Raw genomic sequence first — 23,697 nt, 5'->3', positions numbered from 1 at the left:
AAAGACCCCCAGTCCGGGAGCTGGGGCGGGGGCGTGGCTTGGACGGCGGGGGCGTGGCTGGGGCTGGGGGCGTGGCTTGGACGGCGGGGGCGTGGCTGGGGCTGGGGGCGGGGCTTGGACGGCGGGGCCCCGCTGCGGGCCGGTGCGATGGCGGAGGGACCGCCCCCGTCAGGCGCGTCCGCACGACTTGGGGCGTGGCTTCCGGCGGCGCAGGCGCGCTTTCCGGCCGTCCCGCCGGCCCTCCTTCCTTCCGGGGCGGGACTTCCGCCCTTATTGATAGGCGCCGGGCTGCACAACTGGTGGGAGGAGCGCCCGGGAGGTCGGTCCGGGTGTCCTGGCCTTCGCTTCTCGAAAGGGAACCCGGGGGGACGCTCTTCCCCGCTTTCTTTCTTGCTTCTTTCTCCGCGCGAGGCCTCGGTTTGCGCGGACACCCTGGGCTTTTGGTACGACCAGCCACCTGAGGCTCTTCCGCTTCCTCTTTTCCCAGGCCCCGCCCCCGGCGTCCCGTGGCCATGACGACGGCCCAGCGGGACTCCCTGGTGTGGCGGCTCGCGGGGCTGCTGCGGGAGTCGGGTGAGTGCGTCCCCGGCGAGCTGGGGCTGGAGCGCGGTGCGGGCGCGCCCTGCCTTCCAGGGGCGCCCCCGTCTTGGGAATCGTGGACTTACAGCTCTTCAAGGTCACGACGGTTCGGGCGTCTATGCATTTTTTTTTTTTTTTTTTTTTTTTTACGGTTCCGGAGTATATTCTCCGGTGAGTGACGCTGCACACCAGCCGTCCTTCGGGACCCCGCTCCGGTGCCGCACCCTCTGATGCTTCCAGAGAACAGCGAGCTTTACTTGGCTGCGGGTCTCTGGAGACCAGGGCCAGGCATCACCACTGCTGCGGGGCAGGGCGCTCAGTGCACGAGGTTAGGGAGTCAGATTCACCGGGGTCGGGAGCCCGACTCTTTCAAACGTGGTGACGTTGTTAAGTTTTCTGAGCTTCAGTCTTCCTCGGCGGGGAAACGGCATAACGATCGCACTTAGACTCAAAAGGTGGTTGTGGGGTTTAATGTTAATCCCCAGAGAGCATTTGGGGCGGTGTTTGCGGAATGAGTAGAGGCTGGACCCTGGTAGCTGTGGTTTCTCCAAGTTGTCTCGGTGCTGGGCGCGGCGGAGCCACGCTGGTTGGTCACTGTGGTTGACGTTAGTGTGATAGAACAAGCTTTGGCTTTTTTTTTTTTTTTTAATTTATTTATGATAGTTACACACACAGAGAGAGAGAGAGAGAGAGAGGCAAAGACATAGGCAGAGGGAGAAGCAGGCTCCATGCACCGGGAGCCCGACGTGGGATTCGATCCCGGGTCTCCAGGATCGCGCCCTGGGCCAAAGGCAGGCGCTAAACCGCTGCGCCACCCAGGGATCCCCAAGCTTTGGCTTTTTAAAAAAGATTCATTTTTTACTTTTTTAAAGCTTGGCTTTGAGATAAGACAGAAGTAGCAACTTGCTACCATAATCTTACTGAGTAAGATTATAATCTCAATCTTACTGAGTATTGTTCTCCAAGACCCCGGTTTCCATCTCTTTAAGAGGTGGTCAGTGGTGCTTCTCTTCAGGACATTCGGTGACGTTTAAATGAGGTAATGGAGTGGTCTGCGGCCTCCCACCTGATTCCTGTTAGCTGCCTCCCCACACGTTGTACCCAGTACTCCCGTTGGTGGGGTCTGTGGAATCTCTCTTTAGAGCAGTTGTACTTTCTGGTTTGCCCCCCCCCCCCCACCTCCCCGCCAAAGATTTTATTTATTTGTTCATGAGAGACACAGAGAGAGAGGCAGAGACACAGGCAGAGGGAGAAGCAGGCTCCCTGTGGGGAGCCCGATGCAGGACTTGGTCCTGGAACCCTGGGGTCATGACCTGAGCCAAAGGCAGATGCTCAACCACTGAGCCACCCAGGTGCCCCTCTGGCTTGTTTTGCTAACTGTATACATGTTTTATTATCTCTTCCACGCCAGGAGGCTCTTTGAGGGTGGGAAGAGTCTTTGAACCCTGTCCACATCTGTCCCTGGTGTCCAGTACCTGGAACGTCTTTCATGTAACGTTGCAGGATTTACCAGTTTGTTTGGCACCAATCTGGCCTGGTGCTCCAGGGGTTAGGGATGATTGGTGTGTGTGTGTGTGTGTCTGTCTGTCTGACTATAAGAGATGGCAAGAGAGGGATTTTTATGGTGATGGAATGGAATAGTTTTGTATCTTGGTTGTGATGTTGGTTACAGGGATCCATACCAAACAACAAAAGTGGCATAGAACTGTATGTGCGTAGCAGCATCAGATTGCTGACTTTGATATTGTACCACATCTACATAAAATGTAAACGTTAGTGGAAACCAGGTGAGGAATCTAGGTTATCTCTCTGTAATATTTCTGCAACATCTTTCAACTCTATCATGTTTTTGTTTTTGTTTTTAAAGTAGAAAAATATTTCTCCCTGCCTACCTCGTGGTTGTACTTTTGAAGGTGCAGTGATGGATACCAAGGTGAATGAAAGATGTCCTCAAGGATGACAATCTCATTAGAGAGAGCTGTTTTAACATGGAGATTGAGAATAATACCCATTTTATAATGAGCGGTTATTTTTTCTCTGGCATGCATTTTGGGATGGTTTGAAAGTTTCTCTAAGTGCTCGTGTTACTCTTGCAATCAGAAAAAGAAGTAAAGATCAAAGATATGGGCCGTCTGGCCGGATCAGCAGTGGAGCATGTGACTCTTAATCTCGGGGGTTGTGGGTTTGAGCCCTATATTGTGTGTAGAGTTTACTTAAAAAAAAAAAAGATGAAACGCTCAACTGGCTTTTATGTAAAGTGAGTGATGATAGTGTAAAAGGGCAGCAGTGCTTGCCTAGAGGAGGAAGGTCTCTTCCTCCTCAAGTGGTCTCTTGGTCTCTTCCCACTCAAGCTGGGCAGAATGTGTCAGAAATAAGGCCTCTGTGAATCAAATTGACTGTATTCCCAGCTCTTTGAGTAGACCAGACTCTCTTGAGCAGATGGTGAAAGAAAATTTGGAAAAGTTGGTTGGATGTAGTGAATGCAAAGTCATATCATCAGGCTGGAGAGTTAAGACTTTTTGTGGAGACAGAGGGGAGCTGCCCAAGACTTGTGAGCCGGGAGGAGATGGGATGACCCTGGCAGTGGAAGATCTACAATGTGGAGGGGACTGGGTGTATCCTGTGGTCACAGAGTCTCAGAATAAAGGGAAAGAGCCCTTTGTTATGTCCTCCTCCCTGTCTGCCCCTTTCCCTGCAGGCGACGTGGTCCTGTCTGGCTGTAGCACGCTGAGCCTGTTGACTGCCACCCTGCAGCAGCTGAACCATGTATTTGAGTTGCACCTGGAGCCATGGAGCCCTGGCCAGACAGGCTTTGTGGCTCTGCCCTCTCACCCCGCCGACTCCCCTGTCATCCTCCAGCTTCAGTTCCTCTTCGATGTGCTGCAGAAAACTCTTTCACTCAAGGTCCTGCGCTGGGAATGGAGTAGGATGCTTGGGGGTGTGGGGGCAGGGGGCCTGGGCACATGAAGTCTGCAGGGCCCAGATCCAGAAGATGTGGGAGCTGTAGGTGCCTGTGTGGAGGAGGAGGGGCCCAGGAAGGGGAGTTGTGCTGGCCTCGGTGACAGAAGTGTTTTCTTTTAGCTGGTACACGTCCCTGGTTCTGGGCTTCCAGGGCCCATCAAGATTTTTCCCTTCAAGTCCCTTCGGCAGCTGGAGGTACGGTGTGTTGGGGGATGCTGGCACACAAAACCCAATTTGAGGCAACCTTTTGGGAATGGGGAAAGAGACGGCCCCCTTTGGTGGGCAGGCCAGGCCTGAGCGTGACGCACCATTCATCTCGTGCATTTAATGCTTCCCTGAACCATAGTTGGATTTGTCACCTTTTCCCTCCCTGTAAAAAGAGGGAAGTGGGATGAAGCCTCTGCCTTTTGTGAAAGTGTCTCCCAGCCTCCCTCCCTTCCTCCACCTCAGCTCCGAGGTGTCCCTCTTCACTGCCTCCGGGGCCTCTGTGGCATCTACTCGCAGCTGGAGACCCTGATTTGCAGCAGGAGCATCCAGGCCCTAGAGGTAAGGAAGATAAGGGCTGGGCCTGGATCCCTGTTCTGGGGACACAGAGAACCAAGCTCTGCTGTTCCCCTTCTTCGCAGCCTTCCCCGCTTCCCTGCGGACAGTGTCCTTGCCCCTCTGCTGTGCTCCCGTGGCAGCACCATGTTCCTATGGGTGTTGATGGTCCCACCTCCCGTCTTGTACTCAGTATTCTCATGTCCAGGTCCCCATTCTTCCACAACAAACTCCTGGGGGCAGGGCCCTGGGCTTGTTGTCCATCCATCTCTCCAGACCAAGCTTAGTATATAAAGAACAAGTGAATGGCTAGGGGACAGCATGGCCTTGGAGCAGGGAGGAGGGGACAGCGGATGTAATGGAGCACCCTGTCTCAGGAACTCCTCTCAGCCTGCGGCGGTGACCTCTGCTCTGCCCTGCCCTGGCTGGCTCTGGTCTCTGCCAACTTCAGCTACAATGCACTGACTTCCTTAGACAGCTCCCTGGTGAGTGCCTCCGAGGGAAGGGGGCTTGGGGGAAAGAGGGAGGGCCCTTAGGGAGGAGGGCCAGCTGGCTGCCTGAAGGTGTCTGATTCTTTGCTGCTCCCCCCTCTCCCCCCAGCGTCTCTTGTCAGCTCTCCGCTTCCTGAATCTGAGTCACAATCAAGTCCAGGATTGCGAGGGCTTCCTGATGGTGAGTCTGAGCAGGCTGCTTGGGGCTGGCACCACGTGGGTCTGTGATCATTCTGCTCCGACTCTCCTGGCCGGGTTTTGCTCCCACCTTACTCCTGTCCCACACCATCCCCCAGGTTGGGCTCACCCTGGAGGCAGTACTCTTTGGGAATTCAGGCCGTGGCATAGGAGAAGCCAGTGTTCAGATCTCAGCTCCTAATCCTTGTGTGACTTGGGATAACCAGCCTTCAAGTTTCTTAATTTGTCAAGCAGAAATCATAGGAGGACCTGCTTTTATAGTATTAAAGTGCTCCGGGAGGTTGTGTGATGTTACATAGCCCTGCATCTAGCTCAGGAAAGGTAGCTTGGGGATGATGGTGGAGAAGCTTCTCCCAAGTCTCATGCTCAGAGACAAAATTGGACAGTAGGGGATCCCCGGGTGGCTCAGTAGTTTAGTGCCTGCCTTCAGCCCAGGGTGTGATCCTGGAGACCTGGGATCGAGTCCCACGTCGGGCTCCATGCGTGGAGCTTGCTTCTCCCTCTGCCTGTGTCTCTGCCTCTCTCTCTCTCTCTCTCTCCCTCTCATGAATGAAAAAATTAAAAAAAAAAGTTAGACAGTAGTTAATGTGGTGAGGACAGATTTTAATCCATAATACACCACTGCGGTGGTAATAAGCTATCATGCTGTGTAATCAGTAGTAAAACATTCTAATTTGAGATAAACTTCAGCATGAACTGAACTTAAATTTGATTTGTGCAGAGATTACTGGGCATTTTAAAGGGAGAGTGAGGGAGAAGGCAGAGGCTTGAGCAGAATCTCTCCTTGACCAAACTAGTCTGTTTCCTCTGAAGTCAAGGAAGTGGAAATTTACAAAAAGCAGGAAGGGGGGTTGTTGGTCCACGTGAAATCTGTCGGGGTTCAGGCTTGCCGGAGTTGGCCGCCTACCTTCCCACCTAGGCTGGGAGACAGGGGCTCTGTCTTCAGCTGTTGATTGGACCAAACTAAATTCTCCTGGCAGCCTTGGGTTTTCCTAGGAGGGAAGGTAAGGGAGCTGGAGTTGTCTTCCCAAGGATGTGACCTTGAGCTATTAGGAACTATGCTGGTATTTGTTCAGCCCTGTTAACGTTGGTAGGGGGTGGGGTGGAGGACCCGAGAACTCATTTGTGGTGCAAGTGTGCAGTCTTTATAGAACAGGGTTGAGGCCTACTCGAAGAGAAGGCTCAGAGGAGCCCAGCTAGGGTCTGGTCAAGGAGAGAACCTTCATCACCACTCCTTCTCAGGACTTGTCTGAGCTCTACCATCTGGACATCTCTTATAACCACCTGCGTTTAGTGCCGAGAGTGGGACCCTCGGGGGTGGCTCTGGGGACCCTGATACTGCGAGGCAATGAACTCCGGAGCCTGCAGGGTGAGTGCAGAGCATGGGGAGGAAGGTGGAGGGCTGGGGAGTGGGGGAGGGTGGGGCAAACATGTAGGGGTGTAGGGGCGGTGTGAGACTCAGGGTGGCCTGGGTCCCTGGGTCCCGTGTGCATCCAGAGCCTAATGTGGGCCTGTGGGTAGGTCTGGGGTGCCCAGGCTCGTCTTTCTGCTCTATGCTCCCCCAGCACCCTGCCTCCCCCTGCAACACGTCCTTCCTCCCTTCTCGCCTCTGCCCCAGGCCTGGAGCAGCTGAAGAACCTTCGGCACTTGGACTTGGCATACAACCTACTAGAAGGACACCGGGAGCTGGCGCCACTGTGGCTGCTGGCTGAGCTCCGCAAGGTGAGCGCTCCGAGCTGGCAGCCAGCTTTGCGCCTCTCCCTCCCTCCCAGGCTGGTTGGGTTCGTGCCCTTCCTCACACAGGGAGGCCTGAGGCCCGTCTCAGTCTCCTCTTCCTGCCCGTCAGCTCTACCTGGAAGGGAACCCTTTGTGGTTCCACCCTGCGCACCGAGCGGCCACCGCCCAGTACTTGTCACCCCGGGCCAGGGATGCTGCAACTGGCGTGAGCAGTCTTCTCCTGCCCACTCTGCTCTCCCTTTCCTGCCTGTCCTCCTCCCCATCCTCTCACCACCCGATCCCAGGGGAGGGAGGCCTCGGCCCTGGGCCCCTAGCTGAGCCCATGGGTCCCTGCATGGCCGGCAGGGCCCCCTGGGTGGGCAGCAGGCATTGCACCACCAACACGGCCCCTCCCCCCTGTCTTTGCTTAGTTCCTCCTTGATGGGAAAGTCTTGTCAGTGACCGACTTTCAGGTTAGTGTGCTGGGAGCACCGGCAGGAGGAGGCCATCCGAATCCACTTGGGAGGACAGGAAAGGGGAGGGGGCCCCTGGGTAGGGGTTCCTTCTGGGCAGCTACACAGTAGGCCCCTCCGTTGGCTCGCCCAGTGGGCAGAGGTGCACCTCTGGCTCCCACCTCACCCTCCTTCCTGTTGTCACACGCCAGACCTCCACGTCCTCGGGGCTTGGCTCCTCGGCCACACCTCTGCATGGGCCAGCTGGGAGTACTGTCGAAACCTCAGGTGGCCCTGACCTGAGTGACAGCATCTCCTCTGGGGGCATTGTGGCCCAGCCGCCTCACCGGAAGGTCAAGGTAAAGAGCGTCTCTGTGCCTGGGGTTGGGGCCTTTTATGGGGGTCCTGGGTTATGGATGGGCTGGGAAGAGAGAGGCCACCTCCTTGCCTGTGGGGGTTTTTCTGGGTAAGGGTGGGTGTGTGGCGATGGACGGCGGGGTGGGGGGCCCTGGCTCTCAGAGAGCGTTGGTCCCGTGTCCACCTTCAGAGCCGGGTCCGTGTGAGGCGGGCAAGTATCTCAGAACCCAGTGATACAGACCCAGAGCCCCGGACTCTGGATCCCTCCCCGGCTGGTAAGTGTGCTGTGGCCCGGCTGCCCTGCCCTCCGTCCTGCCCTCTGTCCTGCCCTCGTCCTGCGTCAGTCCTGCCCTCTGTCCTGCACCAGTCTCTGAGCGCTGCAGTGGAGCAGGGCGCTATAGAGGGCCTCAGTCCTTCTAGTTTAAGGAAAGAAGAGACTAAAAAAAAAAAAAAAAAAAAGGAAAGAAGAGACTGCCCCTGGGCAGCATTTTCCAAAGGGTTTTTCAAGGAACGTGAATTGTGGGGCATGTGGAAGGGTCACTTGATGAAAGCTGGGCTGACCAGCGTTAACTAGGCGTGCTCCCTCCGGGACATCCCAGGACCCCTGTACACTCCCAGGTATCCCGAATCCCTTCCTCAGCAGCATGTACTGCATGGTTCCCACCAGCCCTGAGCACGGTGTTCCCTGGGGCACGCTTTGGGACACGCTGCTGAGGAGCAGCCTTTGGTCTCCCTGTGATCCCCCCATTACATCACTTCACCTCGAGGAGCAGTGGGAAGAGAGGCTGGGGTCGTTGGGGGTCATGGGGAGGCTGCAGGCTCACTAAGCGGTCCGCTCCCCACTGGCCCAGGGCGGTTTGTGCAGCAGCACCGGGAGCTGGAACTCTTAAACAGCTTCCGGGAACGGTTCGGCTGTGACTGGCTGCAGTACAGGAATCACCTGGGGGCGTCTGGGACCCCTGTTGTGGCTACGTCCTCCAAGACCCCTGCCCTCAGCACGCTGCCCCTGAGCCCAGGGTCTGTGCCCGGACCTCCGCCCCCAGAGAAGGAGTCCCCGCAGGAAACGGCGGAGGAGGTCAGGCCAGAGCCGGAGCTCCAGGAGGAAGGGGGGCTGGAGGAGCAGGGGAAAGAGGAAGAAGGAAAGGAGGACGAGGAGGAGCAGGAGCCCGATGAAGTGGAAGGTGAGCGGTGAGCGCTCGCTTGGCAGCTGCCAGGGAGACTGGGCCAGGTGCTGCTGGTACATCTGGGAGAGTTGGGAAGACCAGGCTTGGTGGGGGTTGACCCCTTCTGGAGGGAGGGCCAGAAGTTGCGGAGACCTGTCCCTCTCACAGGATTGCTCTCCTGGTCTCCGCAGTGGAGCTGTGTCGCCCCATGTTGGTGTGTCCCCTGGAGGGGCCGGACGGTGTGCGGGGCAGGGAATGCTTTCTCCGGGTCACCTCCAGCCACCTATTTGAGGTGGAACTCCAAGCAGCTCAGACCCTGGCCCGCCTTGAGCTCCAGAGCCTGGAAACGGCTGAGGTGGAGCCTGAGCCTCAGACCGAGAGGCGGGCAGCGCTCGAGGTGAGCGGCGGTGTCCGGGGTCCTGGCAAGGGTGCTGGGCTCCCTGCAGGATCCGACTGGGACAGCTGGGTGCTAGGTGCCAGGCACCGAGTGGCGAGTCTCCCCAGCCTCTCATGGACACTTGGAGCAGCGCAGCAGAGCTGTGGGGTCCAAGACGTGGCCCCAGACGGCCTGGAAGGCTGGACTGAGGGGTTGGGCCGCTGAGCTAGAGTGTGGATGTCAGCAGGCACATTTTCACGACGTCCGGAGCTGATTTTCTTGCACGCTGTCAGTATAACCCAGATGCCTCCAATCTCTCCCTTCTGTTTCCTGCCTGGTCCCCCTCTGTGTGTGCAGGGCTCAGATCCCCTCCCTGGGGCCCCTGTCCTCGTTCTTCGTTTCTCCTACATTTGCCCTGACCGGCAGCTGCGTCGCTATGTGGTGCTAGAGCCCGACGCCCATGCAGCTCTCCAGGTAACCGCCTCAAGTGAGGCCCAGGAGGCTGGGGGAAGACTGGAAGGCCGAGGGCCGTTGCTCACAGCCTCTTCCGGCCCACCCTGTTTCAGGAGCTGCTTGCTGTGTTGACCCCAGCAGCCACCACGGCTCAGCGTCAGCTTGGGGAAGCAAGAGACCCGCTGCGGGGCAGACTCCAGTGTCTCCGCTGTGGCCAGGAGTTCAAGCCAGAGGAGCCCAGGTTGGGGTTGGACAGTGAGGAAGGCTGGAGGCCTCTGTTCCAGGAGACAGGTACACGTACCTTGCCCTTGACCTTCCTGCACACAAGCCTCCCCCCCTCACCCGTTTCAGAGACCGTGGCTTCGAGGAAGGGAATGTGGAGGGGGAGCCCCCGGGAAGGAAGGAGTGGGCACCAGTTCTTCTGTCTGGAGGAGAAATGAAACTGTCTGCCGGATACATTAAAAAAAAAAAAAAAAATCCAAGTGAAAGAAGAAATTTTATCCTTTTTTTCTCTCTAAAAGTCAGGAAACGCAATCTCCGTAATTGTTGAAACGTACTCACTATTTTTTCATAACTTGCAGGCTTTTTCCACTTTTTCTGGGCTGATACTTAGAAACTTCATAAAAGCTCCTTAGCCCTCACCACAGCGTGGGTGTAGTGCTGTCCCCAGAGCATGTTTGGCTGTTGAATAAGATGTTTTGGAGGTTGGCTGAGGTTGTCCTGCCTGGACTGACCTTGTTGGCTACTTGAGATCGAGGGGTGCCTCATGGCATCTCTTCACATGCTCTTCCTTAAAGCGAGAGAGTTTTCTACCATGGATCAGTCAGGAAGCAACGTCTTTGTAGATGTAAAACAGAAAAGAGATATTCTTGATGCTGTCTGTGTTGAAACGTGTGACTTACTAGCTGGTTTGGCTGCTTGGCAGCAGCTGGACAGGACGAAAATTTTGAGCAAATAGGCCCCTCTCCATCCCCCACCCTGAACCTCTGCGGTGGCACCAGGTGTGCGGTGGAAACAGCCCCATCCCCTCCAAGACCTCCCTGTACCGCGTGGGGTCATGTGGCCCCTGAGTTCTGAACTTTCGGGGGTCATTATTATTGAATGTTCCCCTGTGCTATGTTCTTCTGTTTGAGCCTCGGTTACCTCATCTGAATAGAGAAGAGAGTGAACTTGCCCTCCATACTGTTAGGAGATTTATTTATTTATTTTTTAAAAGGTTTTATTTATTCATGAGAGACACAGAGGGAGAAAGAGGCAGAGACACAGGCAGAGGGAGAAGCAGGCTCCATGCAGGGAGCCCGATGTGGGACTCCATCCCAGGACTCCAGGATCATACCCTGGGCTGAAGGCAGGTGCTAAACCGCTGAGCCACCCAGGGATCCCTCGTTAGGAGATTTAAATGTGATAAAAGGACACCAGGCACAGTATCAGCACAAAACAAAGGTCCTGTGTAAATGGTAGCTGCCGCTGCTAGCCTCAACTGGACAGTCGAGGGTAGGAGGTGTCGATTTTTTTTTTCTTTAAGATTTTATGTATTAAGGAGAGTGAGAGCACAAGCAGGGTGAGGGGCAGTGGGAGAGGGACAAGCAGACTCCTAGCTGAGCAGGGAGCCAGACGCTAGGCTCGATCCCAGGACCCGGAGATCATGACCTGAGCCAAAGGCAGACACTTAACTGACAGCCACCCAGGTGCTCCAGGTTTTTTTTTTTTTTTTTAATTTATTTTGAGAGAGTAGGAGAGCAGGTGTGCATGAGCAGGGAGCAGAGTGGGAAGGAGAGGGAAGGAGTCTCAAGCAGACTCCCTGCTGGGCGAAGGGCCTGATGGAGGGCTGATCCTATGACCCCAAGGTCATGACTGCAGATGAGCCAGAACCAAGAGCCATCTGCTCAACTCACTGAGCCTCCCATGTGCCCTAGGTTGTGTTAGTTTTTTGACGGTTGTTTTCCTCATTTGCACATTGGGACCCAGAGAGTTTTGATTCTATTGTCAAAGGGTCCCGCGTGTGCCTGCTGTAGCTGCTCAAAGAATGTTTGTTCTCACTGCCGATCCACCTGCCCCCCGCCCATCCTTTATTCTTTACCTGACCGTTCACCCATCCTGACCACCCCATAGGACAGGCACTGGCATCACTCCATTCCAGAGGAGGAGCTAGGCTCCGAGAGCTTAGGTGACTTGTAATTGGATAGCTGACACCAGTAAGTGACAGAGCCTGGAATTGGACCCACACCTGGCTCCCTGCCTTCCCGATCTGTTGATTTGGGGCTTTCAGATGTCGCTGGTGGAACCTCAGAGCACATGACAGCCCGAGGCTGTGGGAGGGGCCAGCGCAGGGCCTGGCTGAGGTTGGTCCTCTTTGCAAAGGCCTGAAATCAGAAGGTGGGGTGTTATTTTGAGGAGGTTGTGGGCCATGGTCTGGGTTGGTTCCTCCCTCACTGGGTTGGAGAGCGGTGGGTTAGCAGGCCTGCAGAGGAGGTGGGGCGGGTGGGAATGGCAGGGAGTGTATGCAGCCAAGGTGAGTCCAGGAGGGGGCGGGCAGTGTTTATGAGCTTGGGGGGGGGACTGTGGCCTTCTGTGGGGGTGCTCACAGGGATGGTGCTCATCCCTGCAGAATCTCCAGCTGTGTGTCCACACTGCGGTAGTGATCATGTGGTTCTCCTGGCTCTGTCTCTGGGAGCCACCAGCAGGGAGCCTGGGCAGGGAGAACAGTCGCCAGCGCCCTCGCAGACGGTCAGCGCCGTCCCCGACCCTCCGGGGCACAGTGACCCCGGCAGCAGGGCTGACAGGGCCCCGTCCCCAGCACCGGTCTCCCAGGATCGCCACAGTTGGAGCCTCAGTCCCCGTGAGTAGAGGTGAAATGAGACAGAGGTGGTATCTGGGGGCCGGAGGAGGCCAGCCAGGGAGGTGAGCTGGTGCTGTGGTAGCCGGGGCTGCCTGACGGCCCGCTGCTTGCCCCTAGCCCCTGAGCGCCATGGCCTCCGCTCTGTGGACCACCGGCTCCGGCTCTTCCTGGATGTCGAGGTGTTCACCGATGCCCAGGAGGAGTTCCAGTGCTGCATCAAGGTCTTTGCCCCTAGCTCACCAGAGTGCCCACTGTTTCTGCCGTAGCAGGCCGTGTCAGAAAGTGGCTCGAGAAGCTCCTGGTTTCAACTCTAGAGGTCACTTGCAGTGGCTCTGGACACGTTCCTTTGGTACCTAAGTCTGCTGTTGCCAGTCTACACCAGGGATGGCACTGCCTGCCTTACAGGGTGCAGTGGTATCTGCGCACCGGCGTCTGGCAGCTGCCTAGCTCAGTGCCAGGCCCTCACGTGGGGCCTCCCGTCACTGTTAGAAGTGACAACGTTATTGGTGTCTCTGTGGGCACCTAGCATTTGCGAGACACTAAGGATTCAGAGTAAATCAGTCTTGCCATCTGTCTTCTACTCTGGTGTGAAGAACCCCATGACTGTGAGAGATGAAAGTGCTGGAATCAGGCTGAGGCGTTGGACCCAGCCTGAGGGACAGTGCCTCCCCTTTGAGGGGAGCAGATGTGCGATGGGATCCAGGTGTCGAAGGATGGGTTGGAGGGGAGCAGGGAGAGGAAGCAGCGCATGTGTGGGGCCTGAGAGGAGCTGGCTAGTGGGGAACCTGTTGCTCTGGGGGCAGCAGGAGGTGGGGTGGGGGCAGGTGCCCTGAGACAAGGCTGAAGAGGCAGGCAGGGCCGGTTGGGGGCAGCCTCAAGTGTCTGCCAAGGAGTTTGGAGCTGATCCCGAGGGCCGCGGGAGCCCCAGAGGCAGGGGAATGTGGAGAGTGGGTCGGAGTGGCACGATGCTAGGCGGCGGGTTCCCTGTGAGCCGACTGCAGGTCCGGATGCGGGGAGGAGGGGAGGGCCGCGGGGACTGTGCTCTCAGCCCGGCAGCCGGCTCCCGGGTCCCCTCTCTCCTCACCTTCCTCTCCCCCTTAGGTGCCGCTGGTGCTGGCCGGCCACTCTGGGGAGTCTGTGTGCCTGGTGGTGGTGTCTGACCACAGGCTTTACGTGCTGAAAGTGACGGGGGAGATATGGTGAGCGAGCAGGGCCACGGGACGGGGCAGGGCTCCCCGTGGGTCTCGCTCCGCTCACCTGTTGCCACCACTCCGGCCCTCCCTCTCCACAGTGGGCCTCCAGCCAGCTGGTTGCAGCCAGCCCTGGCCGTGCCCCTGCACGACCTGAGTGGCATCGAACTGGGGCTGGCGGGACAGAGTCTGCGGCTGGAGTGGGCTGCCGGTGCAGGCAGCTGCATCCTGCTGCCCCGAGATGCCAAGCGTTGCCGGGCCTTTCTGGATGAGCTCACCGGTAAAAGAGGGGGAAGGGAGGCGCAGGGCGGGCGGGTGGGGGCCGAGGGGTCACGGCTGCCCATGTCTGGGAGCCGCAGTGGAGACAGACAGGTGATAAGGCTTGTCCCTTGTAGAAGTTTCTGATCTCTATAAATCAGGAGAACGAAAGGTCTTGAGAGGTGGAGAGGTTGGGATAGAGGAGAGGGAGCGTCTGAAGCTCCCCGTCCCTGGCTGGCTCTGTCCAGATGTCTTGCAGGCTCTGCCCCCCAGCTGGAGGAGCGGTGTCAGGGCCACAGAGGAGGAGGTGACCCCGAAGCACCGCCTCTGGTGAGTGGATAGGAGGTCGAGGCTGCAGTTGGTGCCCACACAGCTGCTCGGAGTGCAGGCCTCTCTACAGGCCGCAGCCACGGCTGGGCCCTGAGCACCTGGGTGGCCGCCTGTCCTCACACGTGACCCCGCCCTGGTTGCTCCTCCCTGCCCCCCTCAGCATTTCCTACCCCCTGGCTGACCAGTCCTTCCCCCCCGCCCCCAGGCCGTTGCTGGAGAGAGACTCTTCCTCCAGGCCTCCCCTGTTCTTCTACCTTCGGGTGTTCCTGGTGGAAGGTGAGGCTCCTGTACCCTGTCCTGCCCTGGCCCCTGGCAGGCCCCCCAGGGCCGCTGTGTACAGTTTCTAGAATCTGGACATCCTCTCACAGCCACATCCTCCTGGCCTCTCTGAGTGGGGCCGGGAGGTTTCCTGGGTCCTCAGTTGCTTCGGGGTACAGGCTTTCTGTGAGTGGAGCAGATTGGCTGGGCCTGCCCCTCTCCATCTGCCCCTCTTTTACCTGGAGAGAAAAAGGTCAGAGGAGGCCGGGAGGCTGTAGGGTTCCCTTTGTCTTGGGTCTTCGAGGTTTTGGAGGCTAGAGATGCCTGGAGTTTGGAAAAGGGAGAGCTGTGGCCTCCAGGGGCACAGGCTGCCCAGTGACCACCTTGGCAGCATGCGGTTTGCTCCTGCCCTGGTCCCGGGATGCCGCCCCAGGGCTCTGGGCTCCTCTGTGGCTTCCTACTCTGGGCCTCGCCCTCTTTTCCTCTAGGCTCCGAGGCCTGCCCTGTGTCCCTGATGATGACTCTGTCCACACTGTACCTGTTAGAGGAGGATCTTGTGGGGTCCCAGGTGGAGCCCGCTCTTCCAGCAGCATCTGGTGAAGCCTCTGAGCAGTCCCTGCCCTTGGGGCTGGGCCCTTCTGTGCGCATCAGGGAGCAGTGGCCCCTCAGCAGCTTGAGCTCGGTGCTGCTCTATCGTACGGCCCCAGGGGACCTGAAGCTGGTCTTCTACGATGAGGTGTGTGAGAGAGAGATGTGGGGAGTGGGGAGCAGTCGTGGTGGGGGGAACACGGAGAAGCAGGGCACAAGGAGCTGGGGGCTCGCTGGGTTTGGATGAGCAGCAGGTAGAGAGGGTCGGGGCTGGCAGTGGGGGCGGAAGCTCCGGGGCGGAAGCTTCCGGGCCTGGATCCTGCCTTGTGTTGAGGGACACCTTTCGTGACGCACTGGCTGCTGCTTGGAGTCCGCATTTGTTCAGAGGGAGCCAGCCCTCTGATCTTCCCAGCTTCCGTGGGAAGAGGTGCTGTCGTTAGGCTTAGGACGGATGGAGAAACTGAGGCTCAGAGGCAATTAACCAGTGTGTCTGGGTCACAAAGGGTAGATCCAGGAATTGAACTGCATCCTTGGAATTGACTCCAGAACGTAAGTTCTGGAAAACAGGGCTGGGAGTGGGCAGTGGTTTAACGAAACAAGACTGAAGCCGTGGGGGTTCTTTCAGTAGGTGTTCTGATTAAGCAGCTCCAAGTCGGGTTTTCTGAGGACTGACAGGCTCGGGGGCAGGAAGGGCCCCCTAGCCTCAGCTCACCACGCCCGCTCTGCCAGGTGTCCCGGCTGGAGAGTTTCTGGGCGCTTCGTGTCGTGTGTCCAGAGCAACTGACGGCACTGCTGGCCTGGATCCGGGAGCCCTGGGAGGAGTTGTTTTCCATCGGACTCCGGACTGTGACCCAAGAGACTCTAGATCTTGACCGGTGAGGCTTCTGTGCCCACCCCGCCTGCCTCGGGAGCCGTGGCTGCAGATGCTCCCTCCTCGGACCCCTTCTGCGGACTTTGGCAGCCTTGGGGGCTCGTCAGTGAGGCCCCGGTGACCCAGGGCACACGGGCAGGGTGAGAGGAGTCGCTTGGCCCGGTTGGCCCCAAGGGGCAGGCTCCGTGGTTGGTAGGAATGTTTCTCTTGCACTTTGTCTCAGGTATCAATAAAATTGCTTCCATTCCGGATGCCACGGGGGTACATCCATGTGTCACTCTGCAGCCTGCTGCTCCTTCAGCTCTTCTAACACACAGCACCCCGCCCACAGCTCCCCCTGCAGGGGGCAGCCCAAGCAGCCTCAGCCTTGTCTATCCAGGGAGCCCCCTCTGCCCCAGCTGAGGGGAGCAAGTAGGACCCCTGACCCGTGGGTACCAGGCCTCAGCGAGCCAAGCCTGTTAGGGGGCCCGATGTGGATATCACTGCCCAACAAATGGGGCCAGTTTGGTTCTAGGTCTCAATTTACAGCTGGGAAATAATGAGTATCTCCGGTGTGGGCAGTGGGCGCTGGGGGTGAGGGGTGTCTGGGGAGGAGGCGGGTGGACATGGGCTGTGGAGGGAGCGCTTGCCCCCTCCTCATGCAGCCTGGTCCTTCACCTTCACCTCTGTCCCCGCAGCCACAGTGATCTGTCCAGAGGGGCTCACGTGCTCGGTGTGGCTGCTGGAGCACCCAAGAAAGAGGCTCACTTTCCCCGTGAGGGGTGCTGAGAGGGTAAGCCTGGAGCTGTGGGCCACGAGGGGGGAGCTTTCCTGAGAGCGGAGCCGTGTAGAGAGGTGGAGGCGGGAGTAGGAGCACGCAGGGCCGTGTCCTGCTGGTCTCTCCGGGGTCCCTGGACCAGCTGTGCCTGCAGGCAGTCCCTGGAACTTCAGGTTATGTGAACTAAAGGAGGTCCCTTCCCGTTTCTTCTCTCTCTCTCTCTCTCTCTCTCTCTCTCTCTCTCTCTTGCTTACGCTAATTGGAACCAAATAATGAGCCGCAGAAAGGGTCCCAACTACATAAATCCCCACTCTAACTTGAGCCAGTGTGACTTGGGATTTGATCTTTGCATCTGAAAATGGACACAGCAGGACAAGTGGCCCCCACGTGTCTGTGCAGAGGCCCTGGGAGGAAGGCTCGGGCTCGGAGCATTGGAGGCTCCAGCCCAGCTGCCCTTCGGCCCAGAAGCTGGGCTCTTGCTGAGTCTGCTGTGTGGTTGTGGGGTGGCTCTCGTCTATGGAGCAGTGACATGCCGGGCGCTGAGCCAAGTGCCTAGTGATGGTATCTGCTCCTCACGGGGGTCTGGGAAGTGGGTGGCTTCTTGTTACAGGAAGTGGGCTTAGAGGAATTAAGTGACTCGTTCAAGGTCACGTCAGTAAAGGGAGGAGACCTGATGTGTCCAGGATCATATGACCTCACGGCCTGGCATTCAGCAAACCACAGAGCCCCACGGCCTCCCCTTCCCTGCCGTTAAAGGGCCTCCATGCCCATCCCCGCTCACGGGGTGGGACCTCGGCCCCCCCTGCCCTGCACAATCCTGCACTTGTCCAGTACAGGCGAGCCGGATGGACCGTACGTATCTGAAGTCATGTCATGAGATGTTAGGTGAAGTATTGATCCATGGGGGATTTTCAGCCCTTCCGGCTGAACAGCAGAGAACAAAGATGCCAATCTTCAGGCGTTAAGTGGAAGGACTAAGTGGTAAGAAATTTGAAAGGGTCATAAAAGGGTATAAAGAGCTCTGCAGTGGGATGAGGGGAGAGTTATTTTTTTGACTCTTATTTTTTTTTAAAGGTTTTGTTTATTCCTGAGAGACAGAGAGAGAGGCAGAGATGCAGGCAGAGGGAGAAGCAGGCTCCCTGTGGAGAGCCTGATGCCGGACTGGGATCACACCCTGAGCCAAAGGCAGATGCTCAACCACTGAGCCACCCAGGCATCCTGTGAGGAGAGTTTTTAGAAAAAGGCATTAGGAGCAGGGTAGGAACAATTCCTTCTAACACTGGGCACTTCCAAGTGCAGGGCCTGTGCGTAGCCCTGTGTTTGGAATTAGGGAGGACGATGACATGTCAGATGCTCCCTATGCCACCAGGGCACATGGAGACGGTCTTTAAGGTCTCAGCAGGTTAGTTGCCCAGATTTCTCTTGAATGGAAAAGGAAGGGAGTCCAGAGGACCCTATGGGCCCCTGGAGTCACATGGAAGTCAGCTGAGAGTGTGCTAGCGAGCTTGCCCCTCGGGCAGTCCTTGCTGGAGCGCAGCAGGAGGGTGGTATAAGCCCAGCCCCCAAATGGGGATGTGACCAAGTCAGACTTGAATAGATTGAATTGAAATCAGTGATTAAGCTAGTTTGACTTGAATGTTACCAGATTAACTTCTCTGTTGGTTAGAGATGGGAGCTCATTACGAGGATAATAACAATAAGGATATAGTTGGGGTATCAAGAAAAAAGTCATTTTTGCATACCTGAATTTGGAGGACTGCCATGTTCCTGGAATTCCTATTATCATTGGTCAACGTAGGAGGGTTTGTAAGGTGTGGACCTGGAGGGCAAGGTGTGTGTGTGGTTTCTTGGGGTTACTCCTTTCTCCCCACTAGAAGGCCTTTGACTTAGGGCTCATGGGGGAGATGTGCTCTGGAGACTTGGTCAAGCCTCACTATAAAGCCATTTTGGGGGGCAACCCCGATGGCCCAGTGGTTTGGCGCCGCCTTCAGCCCGGGGGCATGATCCTGGGTACCTGGGATCGAGTCCCGCGTTGGGCTCCGTGCATAGAGCCTGCTTCTCCCTCTGCCTGTGTCTCTGCCTATCTTTCTCTGTCTCTCATAAATAAATGAGTAAAGTCTTAAAAAAAAAAAAAAAAAGCTATTTTGGGGAAGTCCATGGTGGGGCCTAGGGTCGGGTAGGCCAGAGAAGACTTAGGCTCCTGGGGCCCACTTCTTCCTGTGACCCAGCCAGCCTTCTGCAAACCCTGGGGCCCCAGAATATGGAATCGCATGGGAAGTAATCATTGTCACTGGAGGACGGTCACTCAGCTTCCTGCCCTAACTCACAAAAGAGCAAAAGTACAATAGAGAAGGCCCTGGATTCTGAGGACGAGAAGGAGCTGATATTGGTAAGAGTCCCCTGCCTTTTTTTTTTTTTTTTTTTTTTAAGATTTTATTTATTGTAGAAAGATGGTGAGCATGTGTGCACGACGTGGGGGAGGGGCAAAGGGCCAGGGACAAGCCGACTCCATGCTGAGTGGGGAGCCCGCCGTGGGGCTTGCTCCCAGGGCCCCAAGATTGTTACCTGAGCTGAAGTCAGATGCTTAACCAACTGAGCCGCCCAGGCGTCCCAGGCCTGCCTTTTCTGACCCTCGTGTGGGTCAGCATTGTTCCTGTCCTGAAACACGCTCAGTACGTAGCCATTCATGAGTACATTGAACGGGTGAGTTTATTTATTCCTTCACTTGACAGAGATTGATAGGACACAGGTTCTACTGCAGAGCCTGCTGGAGTCTGTGTCAGGGCAGGAGGGTTTCTCCAGTGGCTCATAAACTCCTCCCAAGAAAGCAACTACCTTCTCTGGGCCAGGGCTGCTGGGAGGGGACGGTGGTGCCAGCATCTCCTTTTCCCAAGTGTTTCCTACAGTCCTTTGATCCCAAGATATGGAGCCACTGAGGTTGAGGAAGGAGCCTTCTGTGTATGGAAATGATGCAGACCCGGAAGACTGGTGTTGAGGTCCCAGAGAGGGGGCTTCTCCCGTGTTGTGGAGCCAGATGGGGTCTCTCTCTCCCTCCCCCAGCAGGACCCTGGTCCCTCTAGCTGGAGAGCGGGGAGGAAGCCGTGTGCATCTTGGAACTGGCCAGTCGGGAAGTGCTGGCTAGGGTGGAGGGCCCAGAAATATTGGTGCAGAGGTTCAGAAAATAAGTTCACCTACTTCTGTTTGCTCAGAGCTGGCCTGAATTTTTAATTGAAGCAAATTAAAACCTCCCAAAAATACTAGTCCACTTTGCAGGCGGTGCGCACACCCCCTTCCTCGTCCGCGCTCCCGCACACTCTGCAGACAAGCCGGGACTGGCCCTGAGAAGTACCTTGCGCAGCCCCCGGCCCAGAGCTCCCTTTCAGAGGGGCCAGGCCCACTTACAGGCGCCTCCCCCGGAAGGCCCACTGGGTCCTGGTCCAGGTAGGGCAGCCTCCCCTGGAGTCCTTTTTTTTTTTTTTAAAGATTTTATTTATTCATGAGAGACATGGCAGAGGGAGAAGCAGGCTCCCTGCAGTCCTTTTAGGATGATTTGCAGAGACGTGAGGCTGGAGCCATTGAGGAGCTCCCTCCATTTCTTGGTGCTTTAATTCTCTGCAGGCGGCTTTAACAGTGTGACAGAGTCCTCTGCACCCCTTGTCCTGTGGGTGCTCTTTCCTTGGTGACCTGGAAGACAAGGGCTGGTATTGGCCCCCAGGGTAGCGGCCAAGGGTGAGGCCATTGCCGCCCCTGGAAGCGTCTGGCCTTAGCTCTGCACCTCACCAGGTGCCAGGATGCACCTGCTTCTGACGCCCTGCCTCGCCCTGGGACTGCTTTGCTACTGACGCTTGTGCACAGATGTCCGCCCGCGAGCACTTGCCTCTCACACCCTGGGCCGGCCCCAGGGATTGACTGGTCCACTCACTCTGGCCTTCCCCCCTCCCCCAGCAAGTGCTTATTGATCGGCTGTCTGGCCTTGGGCTTGCTGGCAGTGCAGGCCTGAGGCATGCAGGCCTGAGGCAGTGGGGAGAAAGGATTCACTCCCTGAAACTGTGACAGCCCTCTGCCACCTTTTTCTGTAGAAATAAGGTAGGATGGGATACACTCGTGTTTGCTTGTGTTTGTATAAGTGAGTTCCAGAGAGACAAACAAATTGGTGGTGGGGGAACAAGATGAGAAGAGCGCAGGAGTCAGGGATGGTATTGAGGCTCTGTTACTTTTGTTTTAAAAAGATTCCTAAGCCCCCGAACATCTTTTGATTCAAAAATAATAATTAAAAATTCAGATGAGGCTGTAGGGTGTCAGTGGACACAATTGAATGATATATTTTTATTTTATTTTTATTTTTTTTGAATGATATATTTTTAAATGTATTTTTATTTGTTATTCTTTCTTAAATTTTCTTTTTTTTTTAAAAGATTTTATTTATTTATTCATGAGAGAGAGAGAGAGGCAGAGACACAGGCAAAGGGAGAAGCAGGCTCCATGCAGAGAGCTCAATGTGGGACTCGATCCCGGTACCCCAGGATCACACCCTGAGCCGAAGGCAGACACTCAACCACTGAGCCACCCAGGTGCCCCTAAATTTTATTTCTTTACGTAAACTCGACCCTCAGGGTGGGGCTTGAACTCACAAGCCTGAGATCAAGAGTGCCCTGCTCCACTCACTGAGCCAGCCAGGCACCCCCGAAACTGAGTGGCGTAGGTGTTGACCTCTGAGACTTCGGAAAGTGGAGAGTTGCTCAGCTTGAAAGCTCTGCCTTTCTTTCTCAATGGGAGGAGGGGCCTCCTAGCTGATGGGTCATTTCACATGGAATGAAGGGTGACATCCTTCCTCCGTGGCCAGGATGCCACAGTGGCTTCTGACCTTCCGCGGTGGGAGGTTCAGCCACAGGATTGTGCTGGGCCTGTGTCTGGGTGTCTGCAGGACTTTGCATCTTCGTGCTCACGAGTCCGCGTGGAGCAGTGGTCGTACAGGGGAAGGCACAGTGGTTTCCATCTAAAAGGTCCGCGTTTATGCCTCGTGTCTGTGGCTCACTGTTGAACCCCGGGAAGGGACTTGCCCTTGCCAGGCTGTGGCATGCTCCTCTCCATCCATCGAGGATGAGCCTCATCAATAACTAAACTGGAATGCTGTCACACGCGGTAGTGCCATGTGAACCGTGAAGCATCAAATCCGTGCTGGTTTAACAGAACTGCCCGTGAGTTATTCCAACCCACTTTGTGGCCTCGGAATGCCCTTGGTGATCACAAGAAGAAAGCCTGCATCTCCCTGCCCGTGCGTTGACGACTGGATATTTCCCCAGTGGGCCTCAGAGGGAACGTCAGATGCGGCCCGGCTTGGGAGCGAGCCACGGCGTGTCCTCTCTCGGCCCGTCCTTTGTCATTTGATCATCTCGGACTCTGACTTCTCTGTCCTCCGAAGAAGCATTCCTCAGTTTATTAGTTACTATAATTACTCGCACACTTGTGTTCAATTCCACGACATTTATTGAGCTCTTAAAACGGGCCAGGCTGTTGTGAGGAGGTGGGAGGGTGGACTGTGCGGGTGGATGGGAGCCTGCTCCTGCTGTCCAGCAGCTTATAGTCGGGGGTGGGGAGGGCGGGGACAACCGGCTCAGGCCCGGCTCGGGACGGCTGTGACTGCAGGCCGGGAGTGTCCTACAGCGCCGCTTGGGAGCACCTGCTTTGTGCCACTTGGTGATCATCCCTCAACGCCATTGGCTCTGTACAGCCCCAAGGGAAAAGCATGATCTCTCTCTTACAGGTGAGGATGCCGAGGCTCAGGTTCAGAGTCTCACCGAGCAGGTGCAGCCTCTCCCATTCAGGACCTCCCTCTCATTCCTCAACGGTATTTATTGCCTCTTAGACCTTCCCTGGCTCACCTTCCATCATTTTAGTTTTTTTAAAGATTTTATTTTTTAAGATCTTGAGATCTTAAGAGGGAGAGGGAGAAGCAGACTCCATCCCAGGACCCTGGGATCATGACAGGAGCTGAAGACAGACGTTTCACCGACTGAGCCACCCAGGTGCCCCTAAAGATTTTATTTTCTTAAAGTAATCTCTACACCCAATGTGAGGCTTGAACCCACAACCCTGAGGTCAAGAGTTGCACGCTCTACTGACTGAGCCAGCCAGGCGCCCCCACCCTCGGTCAGGCCCTCTGTCCATGCGTCACCCTGTGGCCCCCGGTTCTAGGGCTACCACAACCTACCAGAAGAGCACCTGGACCCAGATCCTCAGCACCCGGACCTCCAGGCCTGTTCTTTCCTGCCACATCCCGTTCCTAGGCCCTGCTCTCTGCCCGGATGCTCCCCCTTGCCCTGCTTCCCCGACATACCCTTTGTCCTGCGGCCCACTATTTTGTGTCCTTCAGATCTTTGCTCCACTGTCCCCTCTACAGAGCGCGTCCTTAACCATGCCACCGCAGTGTTCTCTGTAACGGCCACTTGCCATACCTTATAATCACAAGTTCATGTGTCGCTTGTTTGGGGACTGTGAAGGGCCCAAGGGCAAGGACCACGTCAGGTTTTTTCCCTGATGTGCACCCAGAGCTGGTGTAGAGTGAGTGGGTTTCGGCTTACACACCTGGGTGTGCAGGAAATACTGCTTTACAGCATTTTCAAAACCTTTTATGTCAAGCCCCCATCCCCTGAGGCCGGCAGGACTCCCTGACCTCCCTCTCCCCACCGTCCACACCTTGGGGGCAAGACAAAGGGTCAGGGACAGCTTCTGGCCTCTCCCCCCACTTCTGGCCAAGACACTGCATGTCTTGCTAACCCTTTCTTTTTCCTCCTCTGCAACCTCCCTAGGTTTCCTGAGACTTTGACTCTGGGTGAAAAAAAGACAAAAAAGCGGGGCACCTGGGTGGCTCAGTTGGTTAAGCGTCCGCCTCCAGCTCAGGTCATGATCTGGGGTCCTGGGATGGAGCCCCACATCAGGCTCCCTGCTCAGTGGGGCACCTACTTCTCCCTCTGCCTCTGCCGCTCCTCCTTACTTGTGCTCTGTCTCAAATAAATAAAATCTAAAAAAAAAAAAAAAAAAAAAAAGACAAAAAGGCTTATGTTCTATTCATTCTCAAAAAACAACATTCAAAGCAGGCTAGCTGCTCAGGTGGTTGGGGACCAGAGAGGAAGGGCACAGACTTAGGAGTCAAAGTGTCGGTCTAGCCACGAGTTTGCATCTGAGCTGCACGGTGGGCTATGCAGGCTGAGAGAAGCTTGTGGAATAGGCAGTGCCCTCCTGAGATTGGATTTGTTTCAGATCTGAGTCCAGGTTTACTGAGGGACACTGGTTATGATAGGAGAAACCACTGCCGGCCAA

General features: G+C 56.3%; 1 protein-coding gene across 4 annotated transcripts; it reads left to right on the top strand.

The window, feature by feature from the left end:
- Positions 1 to 224: 224 nt before the first annotated feature.
- On the top strand, positions 225 to 15,871 carry STK11IP (serine/threonine kinase 11 interacting protein). 4 transcript variants are annotated; one of them, XM_077884716.1, is made up of 25 exons: positions 225 to 319; positions 488 to 573; positions 3,278 to 3,483; positions 3,661 to 3,735; positions 3,991 to 4,086; positions 4,458 to 4,565; positions 4,681 to 4,752; positions 6,012 to 6,138; positions 6,388 to 6,491; positions 6,595 to 6,711; positions 6,917 to 6,958; positions 7,150 to 7,296; positions 7,485 to 7,569; positions 8,146 to 8,475; positions 8,649 to 8,854; positions 9,191 to 9,307; positions 9,400 to 9,577; positions 11,895 to 12,125; positions 12,243 to 12,346; positions 13,227 to 13,324; positions 13,417 to 13,595; positions 13,735 to 13,903; positions 14,109 to 14,179; positions 14,650 to 14,897; positions 15,479 to 15,871. In XM_077884716.1, the coding sequence occupies exons 2-25, from the start codon at positions 513 to 515 to the stop codon at positions 15,626 to 15,628; spliced, it is 3,321 nt and encodes a 1,106-aa protein (XP_077740842.1). In that variant the 5' UTR covers positions 225 to 319; positions 488 to 512; the 3' UTR covers positions 15,629 to 15,871. The 4 variants fall into 4 exon arrangements, with proteins under 4 accessions (XP_077740842.1, XP_077740843.1, XP_077740844.1 ...); XM_077884717.1 differs by having other exon boundaries at positions 227 to 319; positions 6,616 to 6,711; XM_077884718.1 differs by having other exon boundaries at positions 238 to 319; positions 13,822 to 13,903.
- The last annotated feature ends 7,826 nt before the right edge of the window (positions 15,872 to 23,697 follow it).

Source organism: Canis aureus, chromosome 36, assembly GCF_053574225.1.
Source record: "Canis aureus isolate CA01 chromosome 36, VMU_Caureus_v.1.0, whole genome shotgun sequence".
In the NCBI taxonomy this organism is placed as follows: Eukaryota; Metazoa; Chordata; class Mammalia; order Carnivora; family Canidae; genus Canis; species Canis aureus.
This window is presented reverse-complemented; position numbering and strand designations above follow the sequence as displayed.

What these genes read in the sequence shown, in the direction of transcription:
- STK11IP (XM_077884716.1), top strand. Translation starts at nt 513, where the DNA reads ATGACGACGGCCCAGCGGGACTCCCTGGTGTGGCGGCTCGCGGGGCTG. An exon ending in CCAGGGATGCTGCAACTGGC is followed by an intron (nt 6,712 to 6,916) that starts GTGAGCAGTCTT and finishes GTCTTTGCTTAG; the next exon opens with TTCCTCCTTGATGGGAAAGT. An exon ending in CAGTTGGAGCCTCAGTCCCC is followed by an intron (nt 12,126 to 12,242) that starts GTGAGTAGAGGT and finishes GCTTGCCCCTAG; the next exon opens with CCCCTGAGCGCCATGGCCTC.